This window comes from Leuciscus leuciscus, assembly GCF_965113295.1.
Source record: "Leuciscus leuciscus genome assembly, chromosome: 6".
Lineage (NCBI taxonomy): Eukaryota > Metazoa > Chordata > Actinopteri > Cypriniformes > Leuciscidae > Leuciscus > Leuciscus leuciscus.
The window spans coordinates 17,439,981-17,462,016 of NC_138730.1; the positions used below are offsets into that span (position 1 = coordinate 17,439,981).

A 22,036-nucleotide genomic window follows, 5' to 3' on the forward strand; every position below is an offset into this window, starting at 1 on the left:
TTTCATCGCCACACCTGTCTATTGCACCCGTGTGGCCCGAGCAGCTCTATATTTCAGCAGTGTCTTGAAAGCGAGCCACGAAGGGGGAGTGCTTCATCCACCTCTGTCAGCTTACTGTATTGACTCGGCGCATGGCCCTCCGGTACCCTCCCTCTGTTCCCCTTCATCTTTCTCTCTTCTTCCTGTCTTCTGTTCCCCAGCCAACCTCTGCCAGTGGCTAACTGTCCAAACACTAAAAAACAAGCTCATGTTGACATCCGCCTCTTGAAACAGATGTGAGGATGCCCAAGAATTTGAAGTATTGCGTGCGTTACAAGTGTTGAATTTATATAGCACACGGTGAGATACTTTGATCAGTGTCTTTCAGCATTTGCTGGTGAAAGCAGGACTAAATCAAATGATCAGATGTTATCAAATCCCTGAGATTTAAGCGTTCTCTGAACCAGGTAATATTTGCATCATCAAAGATTGTCTTACCCGAAGATCGAAGCCGTTTCCCTCAAGAGTCTGAATTGTGTTCCGTTTACCGCAAATCTTTGAATGATCTCCCCTGATTTCCCAGTTACCATGATGCAATGATTGGGTTAAAGTGTAGTGTAGTGCGTCTGCTGGGTTTTATTTCAGTGTGTGAATCTGTTTTGTTTTTTGTTTTTTTTCAGAGATTATATCATGTTCTTTGCTGTTATGACTTCAAAGTGAAGTAATCACAACGATCTTCCAGCAAGTCGAGGTGTTAAGACCAAACAAAAGGTTAAAAGGTTTATTTTTTTAGCAACAGAAGGGCAAAGGTGTAAAACTCTTTTATAGATAATTCCATAATGAAATGTTCAAATGAATCAACACATTTATTTCATAAATCAATAAAATGACAACAACTGGAACAATCCAACAGTGCTGTTCATTATATTATCTCCTAGACACAAAACATAATGAAGCAAAAACAAAATCTAAACAAAACATATACTAAATACATCTAAAATGCATCTCTTTGTTGTACCCAAGTGGCTTTTTGTTAATTACCATTGTTGTATGGTTATACATTGTTGCAATCCTTCCTTTCGGAAAATGTATGTCTTGAAGTTATTACCATACTTAAACACTCCTTTTTTCTCACTAATCTTACTGTTGTTTAATCAAATGTATTTGTACTTGATGAGTGTTAATTGGTTTTTATAATGCACTTTAAAATTAGTAATTAGACTTTCATGAAAACATAAGTAATGAAATAATTTATGGAAGACACACTTTGGATTGATACAAGTTTAGTTCACGAAATATGTTCCTCTCTCTGTTTCTCCTTTCAAAACTGTAGGTAATTGCTTCATGTGAAACCAAATAAAAAACAGTTAGATCAAAATGAATCCAAAAGGTAACCAGATTGGATTAGCTAAAAAATGTTGTTGTGTAATAAGTACAAGATTACATTTCAGAAGTAATACGTCTAGCACTGTCCAGCAGGATATCATTCATTTACAGCTTTGAAGATTGTTTACAGTATCCCATAACCTTCCTGTCAACATGCAGCCCATTATTTAATCAGCAGAAAGCTGGATGGTGATTTTTTTATTTTTATTATTGGTGTTGGGTGACTGTTACACAAATATCCTAGTCGTGGCCATTTGCCAAGTCTCTCCCTTCTAAAATACAGAACACCAATTCCTGCAGTAAACAAACAGTGAGTGGCGCTGTGCATCAAAGAATACCCATACATTACTGATTTGCCACAAATTGCCACTGGGGATTCTGTTTTCCCTTATAATGGCATTTTCAATCAAATGACTACATGTCGATTTAACACTCTCTTTAAAAAAAATTATGACCTGCATAAAAAAAATAACTTGGGGGAGTACTTATAGTCTGTAAGTTAACAGCGGAATCCCGCAGGGTTTTGCCTTGGGACCAGTAGAGCTTTCGCCCCCCATCATTCCTCGCAACTGACACTCCTCCGTGCAGTCGCAGAGAATCAACAGCTTCTTTCACACTGAGGATGAGGATGATGCCACACATGTAGAAGACCATGATAGACTGCGCTCACGAAAGAGGTCGTGGATTCCGTGGTGCGAACAGTTGTGAATGAAAAACCTGAAGACAACCAAACCAAGAGGAGCTGGGCATTTTTTTTCTTCTCAGGCTGTAATTTCTTCAAGGCGTGAATTCGCCCCTCCAGTCTCTGTATGCTGAGATTTAACGAGACTTTCTGTCCCGGTGACATATAGACAAAACGCTATTCATGTTGCAACCTCAAGCTTCATGACAATGGATTATTCGCTGTTATTATACAGCCTTTGGGTTCCCGTTATTCTCGCTGTTGAGGGTAAGTGTAAACGCTCTTTGTTACGGGGCTACTCGGTTTCCGACCGGGTGTTATGGTCATCAGCTGGCTATTCCTTTTATTAAATAAATAAATAAATGCCGAATATATAATTTAAAAAACTACTGGACTAAAGCTTTACGTACCGCGCGGACGTTCGTGCTCGAAAACTTCGCGTTCGACCAAAACTTAAATGTCTTGGTGCGATTTTACCTTTTATTCTTCGGACAGGGATGCAGTTGAATATGCAGTCGGCTGCAAATTTACAATATATTTGTGTGTTTAAAGTGAATAGGCTACATGAAAAGAGGGAATTCGGTATAGCCTTTACTAGCAATATCGGGGCTTATGTGTCAGTTACTGAATCATCATTACATTTCTGAAGAATTCTGATATCCAAAGGTATGTTTTATTCCGTGTGGAATTCTATTTCTGAAGCTTTACCAGTGAGATGACCAGTGAGATGTTTGTGTTATGGCATGTCCATGTATTGATACAGACGATGCTGTTTGTCCACATGCTGCTTGCCTTTGTTTTTATAACAACCCTTAAAAAAAAAAAAAAAAAAAAAAAACACAGAATAAATCAATTTTATTAGTATTCTTTGTGTTAAATGAAGACGTTATTTACACATCCAAGCATCTATTTAATTTGCTTGCAAGTGTTGAGTCTTGTGAGCTTATGATGTTCTGCTTTGATAATTTCTGTAAAAAAAAAATCGCATGTAGTTGTTATATTTTCAGATGTGCTTTGTGTTGCTTGTGACACATGGTTTAGGACTGCTGAAAGCCCCCTGTTGCTCTGGTGTGACACATTTCACCCTAAAGGCTTTTACCCAGATAGTGATGATAGCAGCATCACGATCAGTGTAATTGCCACACATGTTAATTGGCTTGCATGATCACAGCTGTTCAAAGGACTATAGGCTAGGTGAGAAAAAGGAGTCGCTTCAAAGTAACAATGCATTTTGAAATTAAATCCAAGTCAGTTGCTGTCTTGAAAACAGTGAGGTGAAACGTGCCAACATTGAGCCTAGGTGTGGTTTCGGAATAGCTATTGATACCTTTGAGGTTTATTGACTTCACACTACGTTCTTCTTAACGTCGTAACGACTCTTATGAATAGGTTAGTCCCCTCATATGTTCTAATCCCCAAGCCCAAATGTGATAAAAAACTATACAGTATATTTATATAGAAATGTGTATATATACATGTGTGTGTGTGTGTGTGTGTGTGTGTGTGTGTGTGTGTATATATATATATATATATATATATATATATATATATATATTAGTCTCGCTTTCTTGTAATTTAATGCTTGAAAATTATTAATTTCACATTCAAAACAAATTGCTGCTTGGCAATGTTATATGTTACATGTTTTCAGTCTTAAGGCAGGATTTTGTTACATATTTTTATATGCGCTGATACATGCATTATGCATCATTGGTCATGTCCCAGTAATTCTTAACTACAGTGAAGCCCGATACTCCTTCACCTTGGCCTTGACTACCTCGATTCTTCATCAGTTTCAGCGTCAGGATCTCAATCGATAGTGTGTGTGTGTGTGTGTGTGTGTGTGTGTGTGTGTGAGAGAGAGAGAGATAGAGAGAGGGAGTTTGACTCATAGGTTAGTTTCTGAGCTGGTTTCTTAACAGACTATATTAGTTACACTTCCAATGGAGGTCAAGTGAGGCAGGCACCTCATGACAAGAGGAAAAGTGTAAAGCTGCATCCAGGGTCCCCCGTGTCAGTTCAGTCCATCTGTCAGAAGCCTTCCAGGCATTATGGTTTATAAATATAAAACGAATGAGTAGGGTTTTAGCTCAGTTAGTGGTTGTCATTACTGTGGATTAAAGTAGGGTGATTGTTTTACTGCTTTTGTTATTATATTGTTATTACATGATAATAACACAGCTATAATCAAGCACCGTTTTGTGCATTATGCTAAATGAATGTGTTTGACTATTGCGCTCACATCTTGCGTCTTTTGCAGTGTCTCGTGCATGACAGGGTTATAAAAAGGCTTCAACTTGACTGCGTCAATTACACTATACCGTCTCATATTTTTTAATGCAAAAACTCTATGTGAATGGCCCTTTAATCTGACTGACAGAGAATATATTGCATATAACTCATATACAAATAAGTGATACGGACTTGTAGCATACCTTGCTTGTGTTGTGTCCACACAAACGCCTAATGTTAAGTCCAATTGTAGTCCAATTGACATGTACACATTCTGGATGATACCAAGCTACAATCTCATAACGATTTAGCAAAAACTGGATTTGTATGATTTCAGTCGGACTAAAGGCTCGTTCATCCCAAGAACAGTAACTATAATGATAATATTCCATACCATGTCTTGTCATCTGTTTGCATTGCTGTTATGCCAGCTGTCGCTTTAAATGCTCAAGTTCATTAAGGTGTAAGAATTCTGATTGGCTGATTTGTAACTTTTATCAATAGCATTCCTCTGTGTCGTTACCGCTATAGTTGTGATGTGTATTTCACATATTCTCATAGCATTAAATAATTATTAAATTGTTATGGTTATCGTCCTTGGTGTGAACGGGCCTCAAAGCATTTACATGAGTATTTTCTGAATGAAAACCAATTTTTAAATGGCATGTTAATATACTTCTTGTAATAAAACAAATAAGCACCATTATTATTTTCCTCCTGCAAACACTGTAAAACTGCCTTTAAAGGTTGTTTGCTTTTCTTTATAGTTTTACATTCTGAAAGTCTAGTGGAGTAACAAACGATTTCAAAGGATAATGAGGTGTTTTGTAAATCTGCTGACTGTACAGTACAAAGTTTCAAAGAACATCCTGTACACTCATTTGTGTGAAACAGACAGCAATAAGCTCCTTTGTGTAAAACTGATGAAAATCATGACTTTGTTGTCCACGATGCAGACAAATGCACAGATGCAAAGAGCCTCGAGGAAAGACTGAATGCGATCATAAGGAATTGATCAAAGCATCAAAAGATCGCCCCCCAAATTTATGAATATTTCACACAGCGAGATACCCTTACAGCTATTTCATCACACAATTAACTCTCTCTGTGATTTACAGCACCATTATAAGCGAGGTGTAGCCACAATCCACATAAACACCATGTGTGTGTTTGCCAGTGCGCGACGCATACACGTATTTACCGGGGCCTTAATCAGCTAAGTTGATGTTCTGCTCTAAATATTCCATGGATTTGCTTGCAGATGTGTGCGTGTCACATTAATTTGAAGCAAGCGTTAGGCTTCATCGGACGCCGACTTACAAAGTGAATAAAACATTAGAATGTGCGGTTAATTTGCGGAAGCTGGCTCATGCAGTTTTGCTCCACTGATCGGAGTGTATTTAGAGAAACAGCGAGCATCCCTGCGGCACGCAACAGGATCTGTTCTCAGATCAGCCACAGGCCAGAGCTGGAGTGGGTAGATAAATGCGGATCGCATTATTAGTGTGCGGAGTGAAAACAGTGATTAGGCCCTTCCACATATGCAGGGAATTCAAATGAGTGAAGTGCTTTGATTCGTAGCCGGTTAAATTACAGTTTTCAGCTCCATGATGCTCTGTTTGTGTTTGGAATGGAGGCTGCTGTTGTCGGAGCCTCATTGATTGCCTGTTTTGCAGAGACTCTTATGGACAGCAGGTGGGCAACTACAGAGCTGGCGTGGACCACCTATCCAGAAAGCGGGGTGAGTGTTGTAGCGTTTTCCTGTCTGTGATTGTCCATAAGGGTGGATATTAATCAGCACATGCATTGACTGGAAAATGGCACTTCTAATTACCCTAACCACCGACATAAAGCAAAACTTTTACACTGAGAATTCGGATAGCACACGTACATCACGGAGACGTCTATTTGATGTGCGTTTATCTCGGGAAGACGTATTTTTTAGAGCGTTTGCACGTCTATATGATGTTTCCTGTCAGATGTCAAATAGACGTTTAGAAAATGTCTTCAAGATTTTTATGATTTAGAATGTATGTAAAACTGATATCTTAAAGACGTCTATCAGATGTAAGTTAACAGCAGATGCTTTCCAGATGAAGTGATCTTTAAAGGTGAAAGTAATTTTTTTACCTTAACCGAACAGCTTCGGAGTCATTGGAATAGTTATATGACTTTTTTCGGATTGAATGGTGGTCGTCTCGCACCCCCCAAGCGCCTGTGAGCCGAAAAAACAGCCTTGCAACTTTGAGCCGGCGGGCCGCCGGCCGCAGCATCAGGAAGTCTCGCGTGATATCAGGTCTCGCGATGTAACGAATTGCTTTACGGCAAAAAAATCTGCTAAAATTCTGTCATTATTGCGCTCCCTCACGCTGTTCGAACCCGAATGAAGAAGACGTTTTAAAGAATGTCCCATCTGCTTTGATGTCGTTGATCTGCTAGCCTCTGGTATCTGAGAGTCGCCAATGAGTTTTTCGACAGTGTTGTCAAATATCTATTCCGAAGCTGTAGGGGGAGCTCTATAGAGAAACCTGCGAGCAAAAAGCGAGAATACAGCGAAGAAATTCCCGAAACTGCATAGCCCTGCTTTAACAGACATCTTGCAGACGTACCTGTGCTATCTAAATTAATTTGTTGGTCCATATTGAATGCCAAAATGTGCCACAATTTCACAGCCAATCCCAAAATATGAGATGTTGAAATATATGGATCCATGACAAAGATTGTGAAGATTTTCAACCATTTTCAAAAAAAGTTTACATTTAATGACTTCCTAACATGAAGTACAATTTAATGACTTTCTGATGACTTCCTAATTCCTAACATTTTGAATACATGTGAGTGTACAAATCTTAATCATTAAAAAAAAAACAGTTTAGCAAGAAAAGTAAAATACATTTTAAAAATACAGAAACAAAATGATTTAAAAAAGTAAAGATTCTGAAATCATTGAAGAAGATCCCAAAATAATTTAATATAGATTTACAAGAGTAACAACAAATGGTATTTTATTATATGATATGATTTATATCTTATATATATTTTTCAATGGTTTCAGTATGGTAATTAATATATTATATTAAGGTAGACACCCAACTTGATTTATGATATTCACCATCTGATTCTAACCATGTAATGTCAACAAATGGAAAACTCATAATATTCTTCCGTTATTGAAAAGCTTTTGATTTAATTACCTTAAACAAAAGACCTTTGTTTCAAATGTGCCTTTTACCCCGGTGCACTTTTTGCCCAGTTGTGCCCTATACATTTAATGAGAGTTGCACCACATGATATTTTAAAACCTGAATATTGAAGGTCAAATTACCCAATATTTTTTAGCCAATTGATCTTGACACAGTCAAAAAGGTCCTCTCTATAATGTGTTGTTAACGGCCTCCTTTCATTTGCCTTAACAAGACAAATGAAAGGAGGCCATTAACAAGAATAATCGCTCTCAACCTCTCTGTTTGCAAGAATGCACTTATGTATGCTGGAGACTTACAGCAGCAGTTTATTTTACACATGTGACTGGTGAAGAAATTAACCACAGCGATTCTGACCTTAAGCCTGACACCCCCCACCCAAATCCACTCGCTCCCGTTGCATGATTTGTCTTTGGAATGTGCATGCGAAGTCAGTCAATGGAAATTATGGGTTGCCATGGCAACAATCTTAAGCAGCTCAGCCCTTTCCGCAGGCTTGTGCTCGATGTCTGGCATCTCAAAAGGCATGCATCATCATAAGTAATGTGTTCCTTCACACCTGGAGATAAACACATGCTACCACTCGCTGTGATGCCTCTTAATTGTGTTGTGAGAAGTTCAGGGAACCCAAATGTCACTTTTGAGAAAGCATTTCTATTTACCCTAACCACCGACATGAATTTAATTGAGCATTTGAGTCGTTCATTATTCCTGCTTCCATTTAGTGCTGCTTTGGGGCACAACTTAGACGTATCAATCAATAGATCTAGATTTTATGATTTTTTAATGTTTTGTGTGACATTTTGTCCCAGTCAGACATGATGCAACACTTTTTCCGGTGAGAATTTGTTTGTCCATATTGAACGCCAAAATTTGATGCGATTTCACAGCCAATCCCAAAATATGAGATGTTTAATATAGTGATCAATGACAGATTGTGAAAATTTAATTACTCTAAAATTGGCATTTTCCATCAAGTAAAAAGTTCCTACATTTTTTTTATACGTGAGTGTACACATCTTAATCATTATTTTCATTTTCAAACATGTTTAAGGCAACAAAAAAAAGTGTGTGTTTTTGTTTTTACAAATATCATGAATTAATCATTCATATATAGATTTTTGGGGAGTGCATTTATTTTTGAATAAATTAATAGAATATTTAATAGAATCTCAATATTAAGAGATTATGTATATATTATTGAATATAATGTATGGGGGAATATTTGTGGGTCCGGAAAGTTCCAAATGTCTTATGTTACCAGTAAAAAGTGGCCTACATTATTTTAAATATATCTAATCAGTGACAGAGTGCAAGCATATTCGTCTAAAATAATTCTGTATTTTAAGCTTCCTAATAATTCTGGTGTCACCATTGTCCTGTGCATTGGGTTACCAGCACCAAGTCCAAGCCTATTCATTTACACCCCCAATGTTATACCAAATTTTGCATTTTAATCAACAGTAAAAATTTTGTTAACCTTTTACAATGTCTTGGAGTATCGCAATAATATCGTATCGTGAGTTCAGTATCGTGATATATATTGAATCGTAACTTGAGGGTATCGTTACACCCCTAGGATCTTTATTACATTGTGCTTGATCAGGACACTCATGTCGTGTCTCATTTTGAAGGCTGCGTCCTAAAAAGGACTAGAGTCTTAAGTCTTATTTCAGAACAGTAACCCTTATCAAATTGATCGTTATTCCTAGTGAAGCGTAAATTGTTGTAATTTCTTTATGAGTTTTGAATGTAATGGTCAGTTAACTGAAATGAAGCAGCCTCAATTACGTATGCAGCCAACAAATGCAATGCAGCCTTTGCAATGAGCTCTGTTACATTCTATAGAAACTATATACAAAGAAGGATTTCAGTATAAAGAGTGAGGAAGGTCACAAGTTATAACCTCACTGGGTTCCATGTTTTGCTTGTTTCTTTGGTAGGAAGCAACGCAGTAAGACTTAAATGGTAAATTACACTGCACTGGATGCAGTTACATTTCTAGAAAGCTGATTGTGCAGTCAGTGACCGTGTGTTGTGCCCTTCTCAGTGGGAGGAAGTGAGTGGATATGATGACCACTTGAGCCCCATCAGGACCTACCAGGTCTGTAACGTACTGGAGCCCAATCAGAACAACTGGCTCCGCACAGACTTCATCCCCCGTCGAGGAGTCCTTCGGGTCTACGTGGAGCTCAAGTTCTCTGTGCGGGACTGTGGCAGTATTCCCAATATTCCTGGCTCCTGTAAGGAGACCTTTAATTTGTTCTACTATGAATCGGATGGAGACATTGCCACAGAAACCATCCCACACTGGAGGGAGAATCCTTACGTGAAGGTCTGATTTTTAATGTAACACTTTGCATGAGATACATTTTGCAATGTTTTGGTGAATAGTGGCATTTTCACTATTTACTTGGGAATATAACACATATTTAAAGGGATAGTTTGGCAAAAAACAAACATTCTATTGTTTACTCACCCTCGTGTCATTCCAAACCTGTTATGATTTTCTATCTATTGTGAAACATAAAATAATATATTATGTTAGTGCCCATTTAATGAATGTCAGAGGGGTCCAATTTTATTTTTTGGGCTCAGGGAAGTAAGTCATACAGATTTAAGGTGTTGTCACGTTTACCATTGTTTCAGCAAAAGAGAAATCCAGTATTTCAAATTAGAAAATCAATCAACAGGGAATTTTGTAGTAAGAATTTTATTTTATTTTTTATTTTTTTATTTTTGTCAATGAAATAATTGTACTATATTTTAGTTTGATAATGTTTTTTTTAATAATCCATTTATTCACTTTTGAAAGCATAGACCTGAAAAAAAAAATGTCCAACTAAAACTGTCGTAAATCTTGAATGCTTTGGAGCACATACCTAAGTTTGATCTCTTTTCAAAGACTACACTTGGCAGATTATTGCTGAAGTGAAAAAAAGTTTGAAAAAAAGGTCACTTAAAAAAAGTAACAGAATTTTACGTGTATTGTTATGAAAAATTTACAAAAATACTATTACTTTTTTTTAATATGAAATATATATATATTTTCAAAATCATGTTTTACTCTAAAACTGCAAGACAATCAAAGCCTTGAATCTAAACTACTTGTGTTCCAAATTTAAGCTTGATATCTCAAAAAATTAGCTTTCAGTAAAATTTGTATTGGCTGCAGTACTAAAAACTAGATAAAATTGAGCTCCCATTAATTTCCAGTGCAGTCATTTTAGACTGTGTGTGACTATATTTTTCACAAGACCATTTAACCTTTTGGAATCATGTCCATTTTTTTGTGTTCACATGGCAAGTGCCAAAACCTTTACCAAGTTAAAAAGACTAAGTAAATAATGACAGAATGAATAGGTCCCTTCCAGATGTGATTGGACACAAACGTCCAATTGAATGTCTTTACCTAATCCATTGGCTTTTATCCCAGGTGGACACCATTGCCCCCGACGAGAGCTTCTCATTGCTGGAATCGGGAATCGTCAACACCAAAGTACGGAGCTTCGGTCCTCTTTCCAAAGCTGGTTTCTACCTGGCCTTCCAGGACCTGGGCGCCTGCATGTCCCTCATCTCGGCCAGGATCTTCTTTAAAAAGTGCTCCACCACCATTGCCAACTTCGCTGTCTTCCCTGAGACGGCCACTGGTGCGGAGGCCACGTCTCTGGTCATCGCTGCCGGAGCCTGCGTGCCAAACGCCGCAGAGGAATCGGTCCCTCTAAAGCTGTACTGTAACGGAGACGGAGAATGGATGGTTCCCGTGGGAGCGTGCACCTGCATGCCGGGCTTTGAGCCGGCCAAGAAAGACACTCAGTGCCAGGGTAAGTGTTTGGCTTTTTTAATCTGAGTAAAGCGGATTCTGGTGAAAGCTTTTGAGTGTATGCTGGCAGATGCTACAATACGGATTATAAAATCTGCATGGAAGCAACGCAAAGGTTACTTGCAGGTCAGAGAGGTTTTATTATCCTCTTTTAAGCAGTCACTGGCAATGCTAATTTTTTACATAATTAAAACATACCTCACTGAATAGCATTTTTTATCTATTTTTTGCTAAATTTTTCACATTAAGTGGTCTTTTCTTAACATTTGAAGATGATGTGAACTAGTTCTTTGATGATTTGATCTAATTTCACATTTAGAGCCAGATTTACTAACAGCTTGCGAAAGCGCAAACCCTCTATTGGCGTTAAAAACTTCTGTCAGGATTTACTTCAGACATGCAGTGAAAAATTTGTGCTGAAAAGGTGTTATTTTTGCAGCATGGCCTTATTGCATATGCATCTTTCCCTTTTAGACGCAACATTTTTGGGAGGAGAGTATTTAAATGAGCCACACAATGCGATTTACTAAGGTTTGTGCTAGTCAATTTAAAGGTATATGCGCCATTATTTACTGCCCAAAAAGCATGTCTTAAACCAGATGCTAATTTGCGCTGCTCTTGGTAGATTGTGGTGGTCATTATGGAAATGATCCGACTGCGTCTGTTCTTTAATTTGCACGTCGTCAGTAGATCATGCGCAGAACTTTCCACTCCCATCGGCGCTTTTTTTCAATTGCGCTCTCACACTAATTTGCCCTGTTTAGTAAATCTGGCCCATAGTGCTTTGCATTACATGTGGCTCAGTATGCATCATGTGACACTGAAGACTGGTGTAATGTTTGCTTAATATATTCAACTTTGACATTAAATAATATATTTTAAAATGTATTAAAATAGAAAATATTACAATATTACTGCCACTACATACAGCCTTGACGTGTATAAGAGACTTCTTTCAAAAACATTTAATAAATCTTACCGACCACACATTTTTTAACAGTAGTGGATATTTTATAAAAGCTACACCCTAATTATATTACTCAAATACTTGCAATTGAGCACGCCTTTAAAGGAAGGTTTTGTCATAGTGCAAATTTGTCTCGTAAGACCATACAAGTGAATTTATAACACAAATAGACAATTTAAATCATTTTCCCCCAAAACAAGAAAATTCATTTACTATTTTCCATTTAATAAAAGTAAATGGTAATTCCTTTGTGGGTAGTCCCATTAACTACTTTTATGAAACATTTATGGCGCTTTTTGTTTTGTCGTTTTGGAGTTCCACGCTCCATATCACTGTTCAATTTTATTAAATGAATAGGAGTAGTCGGTACATTCTCCATTTCTTTGAAACATGTTATAAGACTATTCGCTAATTGGATTCCTTTTTGCATTCTGGGGTTAAAGTGCCAAAACTGCTAATAGGGTTTTTAGGTGAATATGAAAAGGCCAGAATATAGGAGTTCAACAAGGCTAGTACAGCCTGCCAGTCCAGAATCTGGAGTCTGGAGCCGTACTCATCCACAGTCTCTCCGCAGACCTTATCTGGGCTCAGCACAGAAGAGAGAGAGTCTCAGTAATGGGTGGAGGACTGCAGTGGTGTCAGAGAACAAAGCTGCCAACAGCGCAGCCCACAGCTTCCATTGACACATCTGATAGAGCCCTAACAGAGCGATATACCAGAGACGGATGCTGCTGCAGAAAGCGAGACCAATTCTCAAACGCGAGTCTGGGAGAGTAATGGGGAAAATTAAAAGATAGACTACAGAGAGTGGGGGAGGAGAGAGGGAGCGCGAGCGAATGATGAGGTGGGCTCGGAGTAATAAAATGTGAATTGGACGGGCCTCCTGGACTGTTCTCTGGGAAGGAACTGGTGGACAGAGGGGGAACTTCCTTTGAGATTGCCAGTATGTGGCGGCTCATTTGTTTCCATCTGGTTGTTCAAGGTTAAGAGCTTGCTTTAAAGGACTGATAAACGACTCTCCAGGGCCGCGCTATACAGCCGTGAGATGCGCCGTGGCCAATGGAGAGTGCGTCTAATTTCCTTTATCACCTTCCAGCATTAATCTGCACACACACATAAGGGAAACAGCCAAGCCCAGTTAACATTTATCTGTCAGGTTGGGTATGTTCTCACTTTTTTCTTTTTCTCAAAGCTCTTCCCGTCTCGTTCTCGCGCTCGGTCTGAATGCGGAACGCCACGCGTGTTAAGGTTTGAGAGCAGGGGCCACTCTCTCGGATTTTCCACTGTCTTATTACACTAGCCGTGAAGCGATATGTGTCATGGGAAGAAATACTGAAGATGTTTTTTTTTTCTGTATGTGCTATAATTTACTGACGGTGTCACAAGCAGGACACGATTCTCAGCATGTTCCTCATTAACTGCAGCGTTTTGTCTGGAGATACGGGCGTGGCTGCTTGTTTACAGGGAAAACAGAGCTTTGTGAAAGCTGCAGATTCCAGCCAGACTGTTACATCAGCCATTTTCTTCCAAAAGAAACGGACTGAGTTTAGCGCATCATTATAGCTCAGTTTGGCCTCGGCGGCGCGGTTAGCAAACTAACTTTATCTAAGCTTGGGTGATTCGTTATTATTCTGAATGTTTCAAATCGTATTCTGAAGTGCGCCATTTTTGCAATAGAAAAATTATTTATTCCAGTGATCTGCAGCTGGTTCGTGACCCAGATCTTACTTTGGATATCAAGTGGCGACATGGTACACTGTAAAAAGTGGTAATCTTGAAGGAATATTCCAGGTTAAGATCAACTGACAACATTTGTGGTATAATGTTGATTACTAAAAATCTAAGTTTATGTGGCGGCACTTACAATGGAAGTGAATGGGGGAGTGTTAGTTGAGCTTGTAAAGTTCTTGTTATTTTGTATGGTTGTTAGGTTTTAGGCGTTACATCGTCAGGTCAATGAAGTTACGGTGAGGCACTTACAATGGAAGTGAACGAAGACAATTTTTTTTTAAGGATTCAAAAGCAGATATGATTTGAAAGCACTTACATGAATGATTATATTAAAACTAGAGTGTTATTTGAGCTGTAAGGTTGTTCTTGTCATTTTTATGGTTGTTTAGGGTTTTAGTCTTTTTGTTGTCGTAACAATGAAGTTACGGTATGGCACTTAAAATTTAAGTGAATGGGGCCAATTTTTGTAGGATTTAAAAGGAGAAATGTAGAGCTTCTAATATAAAAACATTAACATCTATGGTAAAGCTTGAGTATTATTTGAGTTGTAAAGTTGTTCTTGTTTTTTTACGGGCATTTTGAGGTCATGGCAATGAAGTAAACTGGATATAACTTTACATAGCTTTCCTATGTTTTCTTTAGTAAGTGATGTTTCAAAATGGTTTAAAATCATGTTAACACACAGATTGTTTTAGTTTTTTTGGCTAGACTTTTGATTGGTTCCATTCTGTTCCATTGCGTCTCATTACAACCAAGATTTTTTTTCTCTCTTTTAGAAGAAAAGTAGGGACTCGTTGTGGTAATTTATGCCACAAATGCGGTGAATTGAGCCCGTATTGAATCTGGAATGGTCCGTTAATGAGCTTAATGTGTTTAGGTTATCCAGTGATTTTTATTTAAACAAAAATTCAATTTAGAAGCAAATGTTTTAGGTTAACCTTTTTTTCCATTTTACTAAATAAAATTTCACTTGTATTTCACTTTGCATATTATTTTTGCAGTTCATTTTTGAAAATGGCATGACTTGACACATTTTTTCTTCCTTTAGCGTGCACCCCAGGGACCTTTAAATCTAAACAAGGCGAGGGTTCTTGTATGCCGTGCCCTCCCAACAGCCGGGCCAGCTCTAGGGCGTCCAGCATGTGCCCTTGTCAAAACGGCTACTACCGCGCTGACAGCGACCCCCCTGACACGGCCTGCACTAGTAAGTGATGACCATCAGTGCCACTTGTTAAATTAAAATAGCTCCCACATTGTGTTAATTGTATGTTGAGAAGGTCTGCTCTGTGCATTCGCCCCGTTTGATGTGGCGGCTAATGACACAGAAAAGCGTGTTGACAAAAAGGTCATGATCGCTAATGTAAGCCCGTCGGTTCTCAGCATCTAGTGTGCGATTATAACTAGTTAGCTTCAGCGCTGCTGAGTCTTGACACATGGATTTAATTGGAAATATCACATGAATTCACACATTGATGCAATATGTTGCAAAAACCCCCGGTTGGAGAGCATTTTTGCAGTGGAGGTCTTTTGAAACATTTTCAGGGAGCCTGAATGTTGTTTATAATTTATGTATTTAAGAAGAAAAAAAACTGAATTGTGTTGGAGGTATGCAAAATAAGAGGGATTTTTGTTTTGTTTTTCCTTTTCAATAATTGTAACCAAAGCTTCCAGTTCCTTAGGCAGTTGTGCAATGAAAATCCAGCTTCTGGATTTAATTAGTTTACATTATGATTCACTGAGCAAGATTCATTGGTTATAGATTTAACCCTGACAAGCTAACTATGGAGTGCATTGTAAATCCCAGTGAGACATTTTTGGATAATTTATAGATAATTTAACCAATGACTGCCTGACTTTGAGCATCTTGATTTTTTTAATTAGTGTTGAATTACTGTGTAATGATCTACAAAACTAAGGTGTTTTTTATTCCTGACCAAACATGTACTGTAGGATATGTGCAGAAAGTGTTTCGCTCCAGGACATTGTACTAACTCTTTACCTACCAGCGTTTTTGAAAATGTTCATGGCCCCCAGAATATTTTGTTGGATGAATATATGAAAAGAAAGAACAGAGCCTCTGCTTTTAACAAAAAAAACTGTTTTATTATTTTATTTAACACTTGAATGTGGGTAAGTTTCATAAAAAATGCAACATTTTGAGCAAAAAGTTGAGAAAAATGTGTCAGGATCAGATTCATAATGATGATCAAAACATACAGTAGATGGAGTAGATCGAGTCCATCAACACCCCCAAAGCTTCACAGTCCTACACCTCGTCCTGGATTGCCTATGATGGATCGAATGTTGAAGATCGCGTTATATCTGCTTACATTATGCTTTTGCTTGTTTCTGCTTCTTCTTTACATGTCTTTTGAACAGGATATTCAGTACTCTTTCAGAAGATGCGTAATAGCGCCCCCTACAGTATAACAGTGAAAACACAGAAAGCCGGAAAATTCCGTCTCATACTGTAAATTACAGAAATTTCCGTCAATGGTGGGGAAAGAGTTTAATTATACATGTTCCACAAGTATAACACTTTACCGTTGTCTTCCTAGCTGTTCCCTCGTCTCCTTTAAACGTGATCTCCAGTGTGAACGAGACTTCAGTGTTACTGGAGTGGTCCGAGCCACGGGATTTAGGCGGGCGAGGGGACGTGGTGTATAATGTGGTGTGTAAAAAGTGCCTGCACGATGGCGGGTCCTGTGCAAGGTGTGACGATAACGTGGAGGTGTCTCCTCGCCGACTGGGTCTGGCCGAGAGGCAGGCGGCGCTGAGGAATCTACAGGCACACACCCATTACAGCTTTGAGATCCAGGCTGTCAACGGGGTGTCCCCCAAGAGTCCAGCCTCCCCGCAATATGCCACTGTCAATATCACCACCAATCAAGCAGGTGAGAGATTCATTTTCAATTGTCTAATAAACCAGTAAACCACAAGAGACTGTGCTTATATTATACCCCCCGAACAGGTTAACTCACAGTAAAGCACAGCCTCAAGTGGCCTATTGTGTTTTTTAAATGGTGGCACAAGTATTAAAATACACTATTATAAAATTGCAGAATTGTATTCATTTAATTAGGCCAAAATACAGTAGAGATCGAGTGTTTTCTCAAACAAAGTGTTTTCTCTTAAATTTTTTTGTTTAATTTTAGCGTTTTATTTCCCTGCTGTCCGTGCAATCAGAACAGACAATATACCTTTCAGACTATATATTTACAATCTAATCTGTTATTCTAATAAAGTTCTTCAACTTTTTCTCTCTCCATCTCTTAAAACCTCCAGCTCCGTCCGCGGTCCCCACCGTCCACTTAATGCGGGCCACAGCTGGCACTCTCAGCCTCTCCTGGCTGCCCCCAGAGCGGCCCAATGGCGTGATCCTGGATTATGAGATCAAGTACCAGGAGAGGGTGAGGAACTGCTGCGCATCTAAATCACCCCTTACTGAAGAACTCTTGAACCTGAGCCAGATGACATTACACCAGGCACCCAGCATGGGTTTAACTGGCGTGAGCTCAAAGTAACCCTGGCTCGACTTAAAGTGGAGTACAATGGAACAACAGATGGCCACTGGTCAAAACCCAATGGCTAATGCTAAAAAGAGTGGAGCTTAATTCCGTCTATAGGATTTACTTGCTGCCGCGTGTTTGGATCACAGTTTTAGCCGTGGAATGTCTTTTCAAACACTTTTGATCCGCTAATTGCAGTGAAAATTGTTAACTAAACATTCACTTTAAGCACTGAATGACTCCAGAGTCTAGTTTTGGCCGTTCAGTGTGTGTGTTTTTCTTTTTCTCAGGGAGAGTTGTTCTCGCACACGGTCACCGCCCAGCACACTTCGGCCAAAGTGGAGGGTTTAAAGGCTGGCACGGTGTACGCCGTGCAGATACGGGCTCGTACGGTAGCCGGGTACGGACGTTATAGCAGCCCGGTGGACTTCAGTACGAGTCTGTATGGTAAGGGCACGCACTTTTATTTACTTTGCATCTGTTGCAAAGATACTGAGTGGCCAAGTGCAAACCATGTAAACCTACGCATAGCAAAGGATTATAACAAATGAGATCTCTGTAATATCCAAATTGTTTCTCCAAGGCCCTGTTTACATCTGGTATTAAGATGCATTTTGGTCGATTGGATCACAAATGGACGATGCTAAATACAGATGTAAATAGGGCCTAAAAATTTTTGAGCTTGTCCACTTTCGACCACTTCCAGAGGTAGTTGAAAACGCATTTGACCGGATTGCTTTCGTAGTGTAAACGCTCATGTGATTGAATGAGATCGACCAGCCACTACAGACCACCTTCTCCACCTATTGAGTAAACTAGCGCGCTAGCCAGACAGGATTTAAAATTGCTAGGTACAGTAAGACCCAAGTTTGGTTTGAAGACGAAAAACATACCAACCACAATGTTCTCTCACTATTCCTGATTTCTAAAACACACTCACCGTGTTTAGCGTGATCTTGCGGCTGTCAGAGTAGAAATGAAAGCTGATGCTCTTCATATGTTTTTTCGTCGTCTCCGGGCGCGTTCATATGTAAATTGCGTGACCTTATTTTGTCCATTAGATTGAAAGATCTAATAAAACACATACATTTACCCGCCCATAGACCCTCCCCTTGAAGAAATCAGGACAGAAGTGGTTGGAAGTGGTTCAGTACTCTTACAGCTATGTCTGTTTTAATTATTTCTGGTGGATTTTAGAAGAAATATCATGAAGCTTTGCCTATATTTCTCCATTATTGGTATTGTAAATAAATTTAAATTCATCTGACAGATGACCCAGAGCGGTCAGTACAGGACCTGCTGCCGCTCATTGTGGGCTCCGCAGCGGCTGGATTTGTGGTCATCCTTGCCATGGTGGTCATTGCTGTTGTTTGCCTTAGGTAAGTTTTATCAGTGAACACCCGTTCATAACTTAGGGATAGTTCTGTCATCATTTACTCATTCTCATGTTGTTCCAAACCTGTGTGGTTTTCTTTCGTATGTGGATCAGAAAATAAGGTATTTTGCCCTTGCACTTATTTCTGACTGAATTAGTATATTTAATGAGGAAAACTAAAGGCAGAGGTGTAAAGTGAAGAAAATTTTTATAAAAGATTATGACAACATTCTCTCTCTCTCTCTCTCTCTCTCTCTCTCTCTGCACCGATATGAAAATGTTGGCCAATACGATAATTCTTTATATCTGAAATCTGATAACCGATATATTGGCCGATAAATCTTAATCAAAATTTGTATATCATTTTTGAGAGCCAGATTACAAAAACAAGTCTCACCATTAAATGCCACGTCCCAAACACACAATTATAATGTTCTCATTATAATTTTATGTAGCCTATATGACAGACTTTTGCTGCACATGTTGCACTAAACTGTATTTTCCTTTTTTGAAGTGATTCCAATCATATTTCAAGCCATTCGAAACCATCATGTTGAACAGTGCTCATCTGAAGTGTCTCAGCTAATGAAATTAATCCATTATTTATCGGCTTTAACATATCAGCCAAATTTTATTATTGTGCCGATAGCGAGATGAACCGATATGGTCGGCGATATATCATGCATCCCAAATTGATATATATATATATATATACACAGTATGTATTTATATATATTAATGTGTATGTGTGTGTCTGTGTACACATATATATATATATATATATATATATATATATATACACACACACACACACATATATATATATATATATATATATACATATACATATACATATACATATACAGATACATATATAATGTAAACAAAAACATTTATGTTAGACGTGAATAATCGCGATTAATCGATTTGACTGCACTAATATATATATGTGTATATATATATATATATATATATATATTTGGAATTGCGTGAACTGATTGATTTATTCACAATTAAAGTCCGGTCACATTTACTGTTGTTTGCCTAATTTTTGCGGGCGAAATCCAGCCTTGGACCCTTTTCACAAACTGTGATGACGCATTTCCACAGTTATTAACATCATAAATCGAGCAACGTATTTTTAATATCATTTTTAAACAAAATATGTAATGTACATTTAAAACACTATACTTTGTGTTATATTATGTTCGCATTAAATTACAGAGAACTAGTTAACGCTACTGCATTTCTAATTCAACTGCTGAGGGATTGATGGCAAATTTCACATCTTTCTCTCATCTGACCAATGTAATCAATCTCTCGCTATTTTTTCCTCTTTTGTAAAGTCAGAGAAGCGCAATGGTGGGTTTTTTCCTTTTGCTCTTGGAGCAAATGCGAATGCAAAAATTATATCATCCCGCAATTTTGCTAATGCGACCGCGCCTTTAGACCAGGGACTCGCGGTGAGATAGTACGAAAGTAAACGGGGTCCATTTAAATTTCATGTTGACTTAGCAAAGGGCTATTTCTATTGTTTATCATTTCAATGCCTCAGTACTTGGTGTCAAACAAACTCAATAGCACAAGATGGGCACTGCTAAACAGACTTCAAAGTGCGTCTGACTTCGGATATTTATGAGACTCTCACAAGATGCTCATTTGAGGCCACTTCGCCCAGATCCGAACGAAGACTGGGACGTTGCCAATCACTCCAGAGACGGCAGACTGCCACTGTGTCTATTTGACACATTCTTCTTGACTGTGACCGCCTTGTTGTGCCAAAGCGTCTCCTCCTCTCCGCTTCAAGCTCTTTCTTCTCTCTCATTCATGCCCTCTGCGCTAGTATCCCAATGTTTTCTTTGTGTGTGTGCGCGCTGGAGCGTCACTCTTTTCCTCCTGACATTTAAATTGGAGATGAGATGCTAATTAGCAGCAGGCGTCATTGTTAGCACAGGTCAAGAGACAAAAGGAATCCCACAGATGGCGAATTCCAATAGGCTCCTTTGCTCCCGTTCCCTTTCAAACGCGCTACTTATGCAGAGTTAGTGAAACAAAGAGATCTTAATGAGAATCCTGAGATTTAAATACACTGTTCACTGTCTTCAGACACTTGATACAGGCATGAACCGAGCACAGATTAGCATGTATGTTCCGGGCCTGGTTATTTGTTCCGCTCTTAAGGATCCAACCTATGATTTGGTGTTAATTGACTTACTGTTTTTAGAGTATAACCTACATTTCGGCTCATCTGAACCGTGTAATGGAGGAGTTCTGGTTAGAGGCGACGACAAGACAGTCTTGACGGTTGATCTTTCGCGCTGCTTGTTGTGGTGACCCGGCCTTTGAATCCTGCATGTACTGTATCGCAATTAGGCGCAAATGGCTAGAAATGGCTGAAAAGGCCTAGATCCGGCTTTTAGGGGGGTGAATCATCCTCATAAGTTTAGATTGATTAAAACTAGCAATTTGAGGGACATAACTGATGATTGAAGCATATGAAATACCTAAAGCACTCAAATGTTCTCTTTCACAAGATGCCCCAGTTAAAAAAAAATGTGTGTGTTTGCCTGTACCGTGTAAATCCAGTCTTAAGCCAGACTCTCAGTGTGTGTATAATCTGGTTACAGACGGCAGCGTACTGGATCTGAGCTGGAGTATACGGAAAAACTGCAGCAGTACGGTGAGTATAACTGCACCCTGTTTACAAAAAAGATATAGTTCTTGCTATACATATTTACTGATGTGGCAAGAGAAAGCTTGTGAATATGGTGCAATGATATAACATATTTAAAAATATATTACATTTAATTAAATTATTAAAGGGATAGTTCACTTTGAAATTAAATTTTGGTATGTTTTAGCTTACCTCAAGGGCATCCAAGATGTAGGTGTCTTTTTTTCCGCAGTAGTTTCAATTTTGATATTTTTAGGTCAAACCGTTCTTGTCTGTCAGTCATATAATGCAGGTCGATGGTCACTGTCTCAAAGAGCATGCACAGAGTCCAAATTAAAACAATTCCCCATCGTCCAAATTAAACAATTCCCCATCGTAAGTACACATTGATGGCCCAAGACACGAAACGAGCGGTTTGTGTGAGAAAACGAACAGTATTTATATCGTTTTTACCTCTTGAACACAGCCGCGTCCA

At 38.6% G+C, this 22,036-nt stretch overlaps 2 protein-coding genes across 4 annotated transcripts in view; one reads left to right on the top strand and one right to left on the bottom strand.

The window, feature by feature from the left end:
* The window catches only part of pcolce2a (procollagen C-endopeptidase enhancer 2a), a 118,902-nt gene extending 118,252 nt beyond the window's left edge, over positions 1-650 (bottom strand). Inside the window, exons 1-2 of one of the 3 annotated variants that reach the window (XM_082172411.1) lie at positions 478-539; positions 116-232 (exon numbers count right to left, since the gene is read on the bottom strand). In XM_082172411.1, coding sequence (XP_082028537.1) covers positions 116-133 — 18 coding nt within the window. In that variant the 5' untranslated portion in view covers positions 134-232; positions 478-539. Of the gene's footprint in view, positions 1-115 lie in introns of all 3 variants that reach the window. The other 2 variants (XM_082172409.1, XM_082172410.1) reach the window with 2 other exon arrangements.
* Positions 651-1,766: 1,116 nt separating this feature from the next.
* The window catches only part of ephb3a (eph receptor B3a), a 37,334-nt gene continuing 17,064 nt past the window's right edge, over positions 1,767-22,036 (top strand). Inside the window, exons 1-10 of the mRNA XM_082172402.1 lie at positions 1,767-2,314; positions 5,956-6,020; positions 9,533-9,817; positions 10,919-11,306; positions 15,052-15,207; positions 16,562-16,897; positions 17,289-17,413; positions 17,803-17,959; positions 18,783-18,891; positions 21,515-21,567. Coding sequence (XP_082028528.1) covers positions 2,251-2,314; positions 5,956-6,020; positions 9,533-9,817; positions 10,919-11,306; positions 15,052-15,207; positions 16,562-16,897; positions 17,289-17,413; positions 17,803-17,959; positions 18,783-18,891; positions 21,515-21,567 — 1,738 coding nt within the window. The 5' untranslated portion in view covers positions 1,767-2,250. The remainder of the gene's footprint in view (positions 2,315-5,955; positions 6,021-9,532; positions 9,818-10,918; positions 11,307-15,051; positions 15,208-16,561; positions 16,898-17,288; positions 17,414-17,802; positions 17,960-18,782; positions 18,892-21,514; positions 21,568-22,036) is intronic.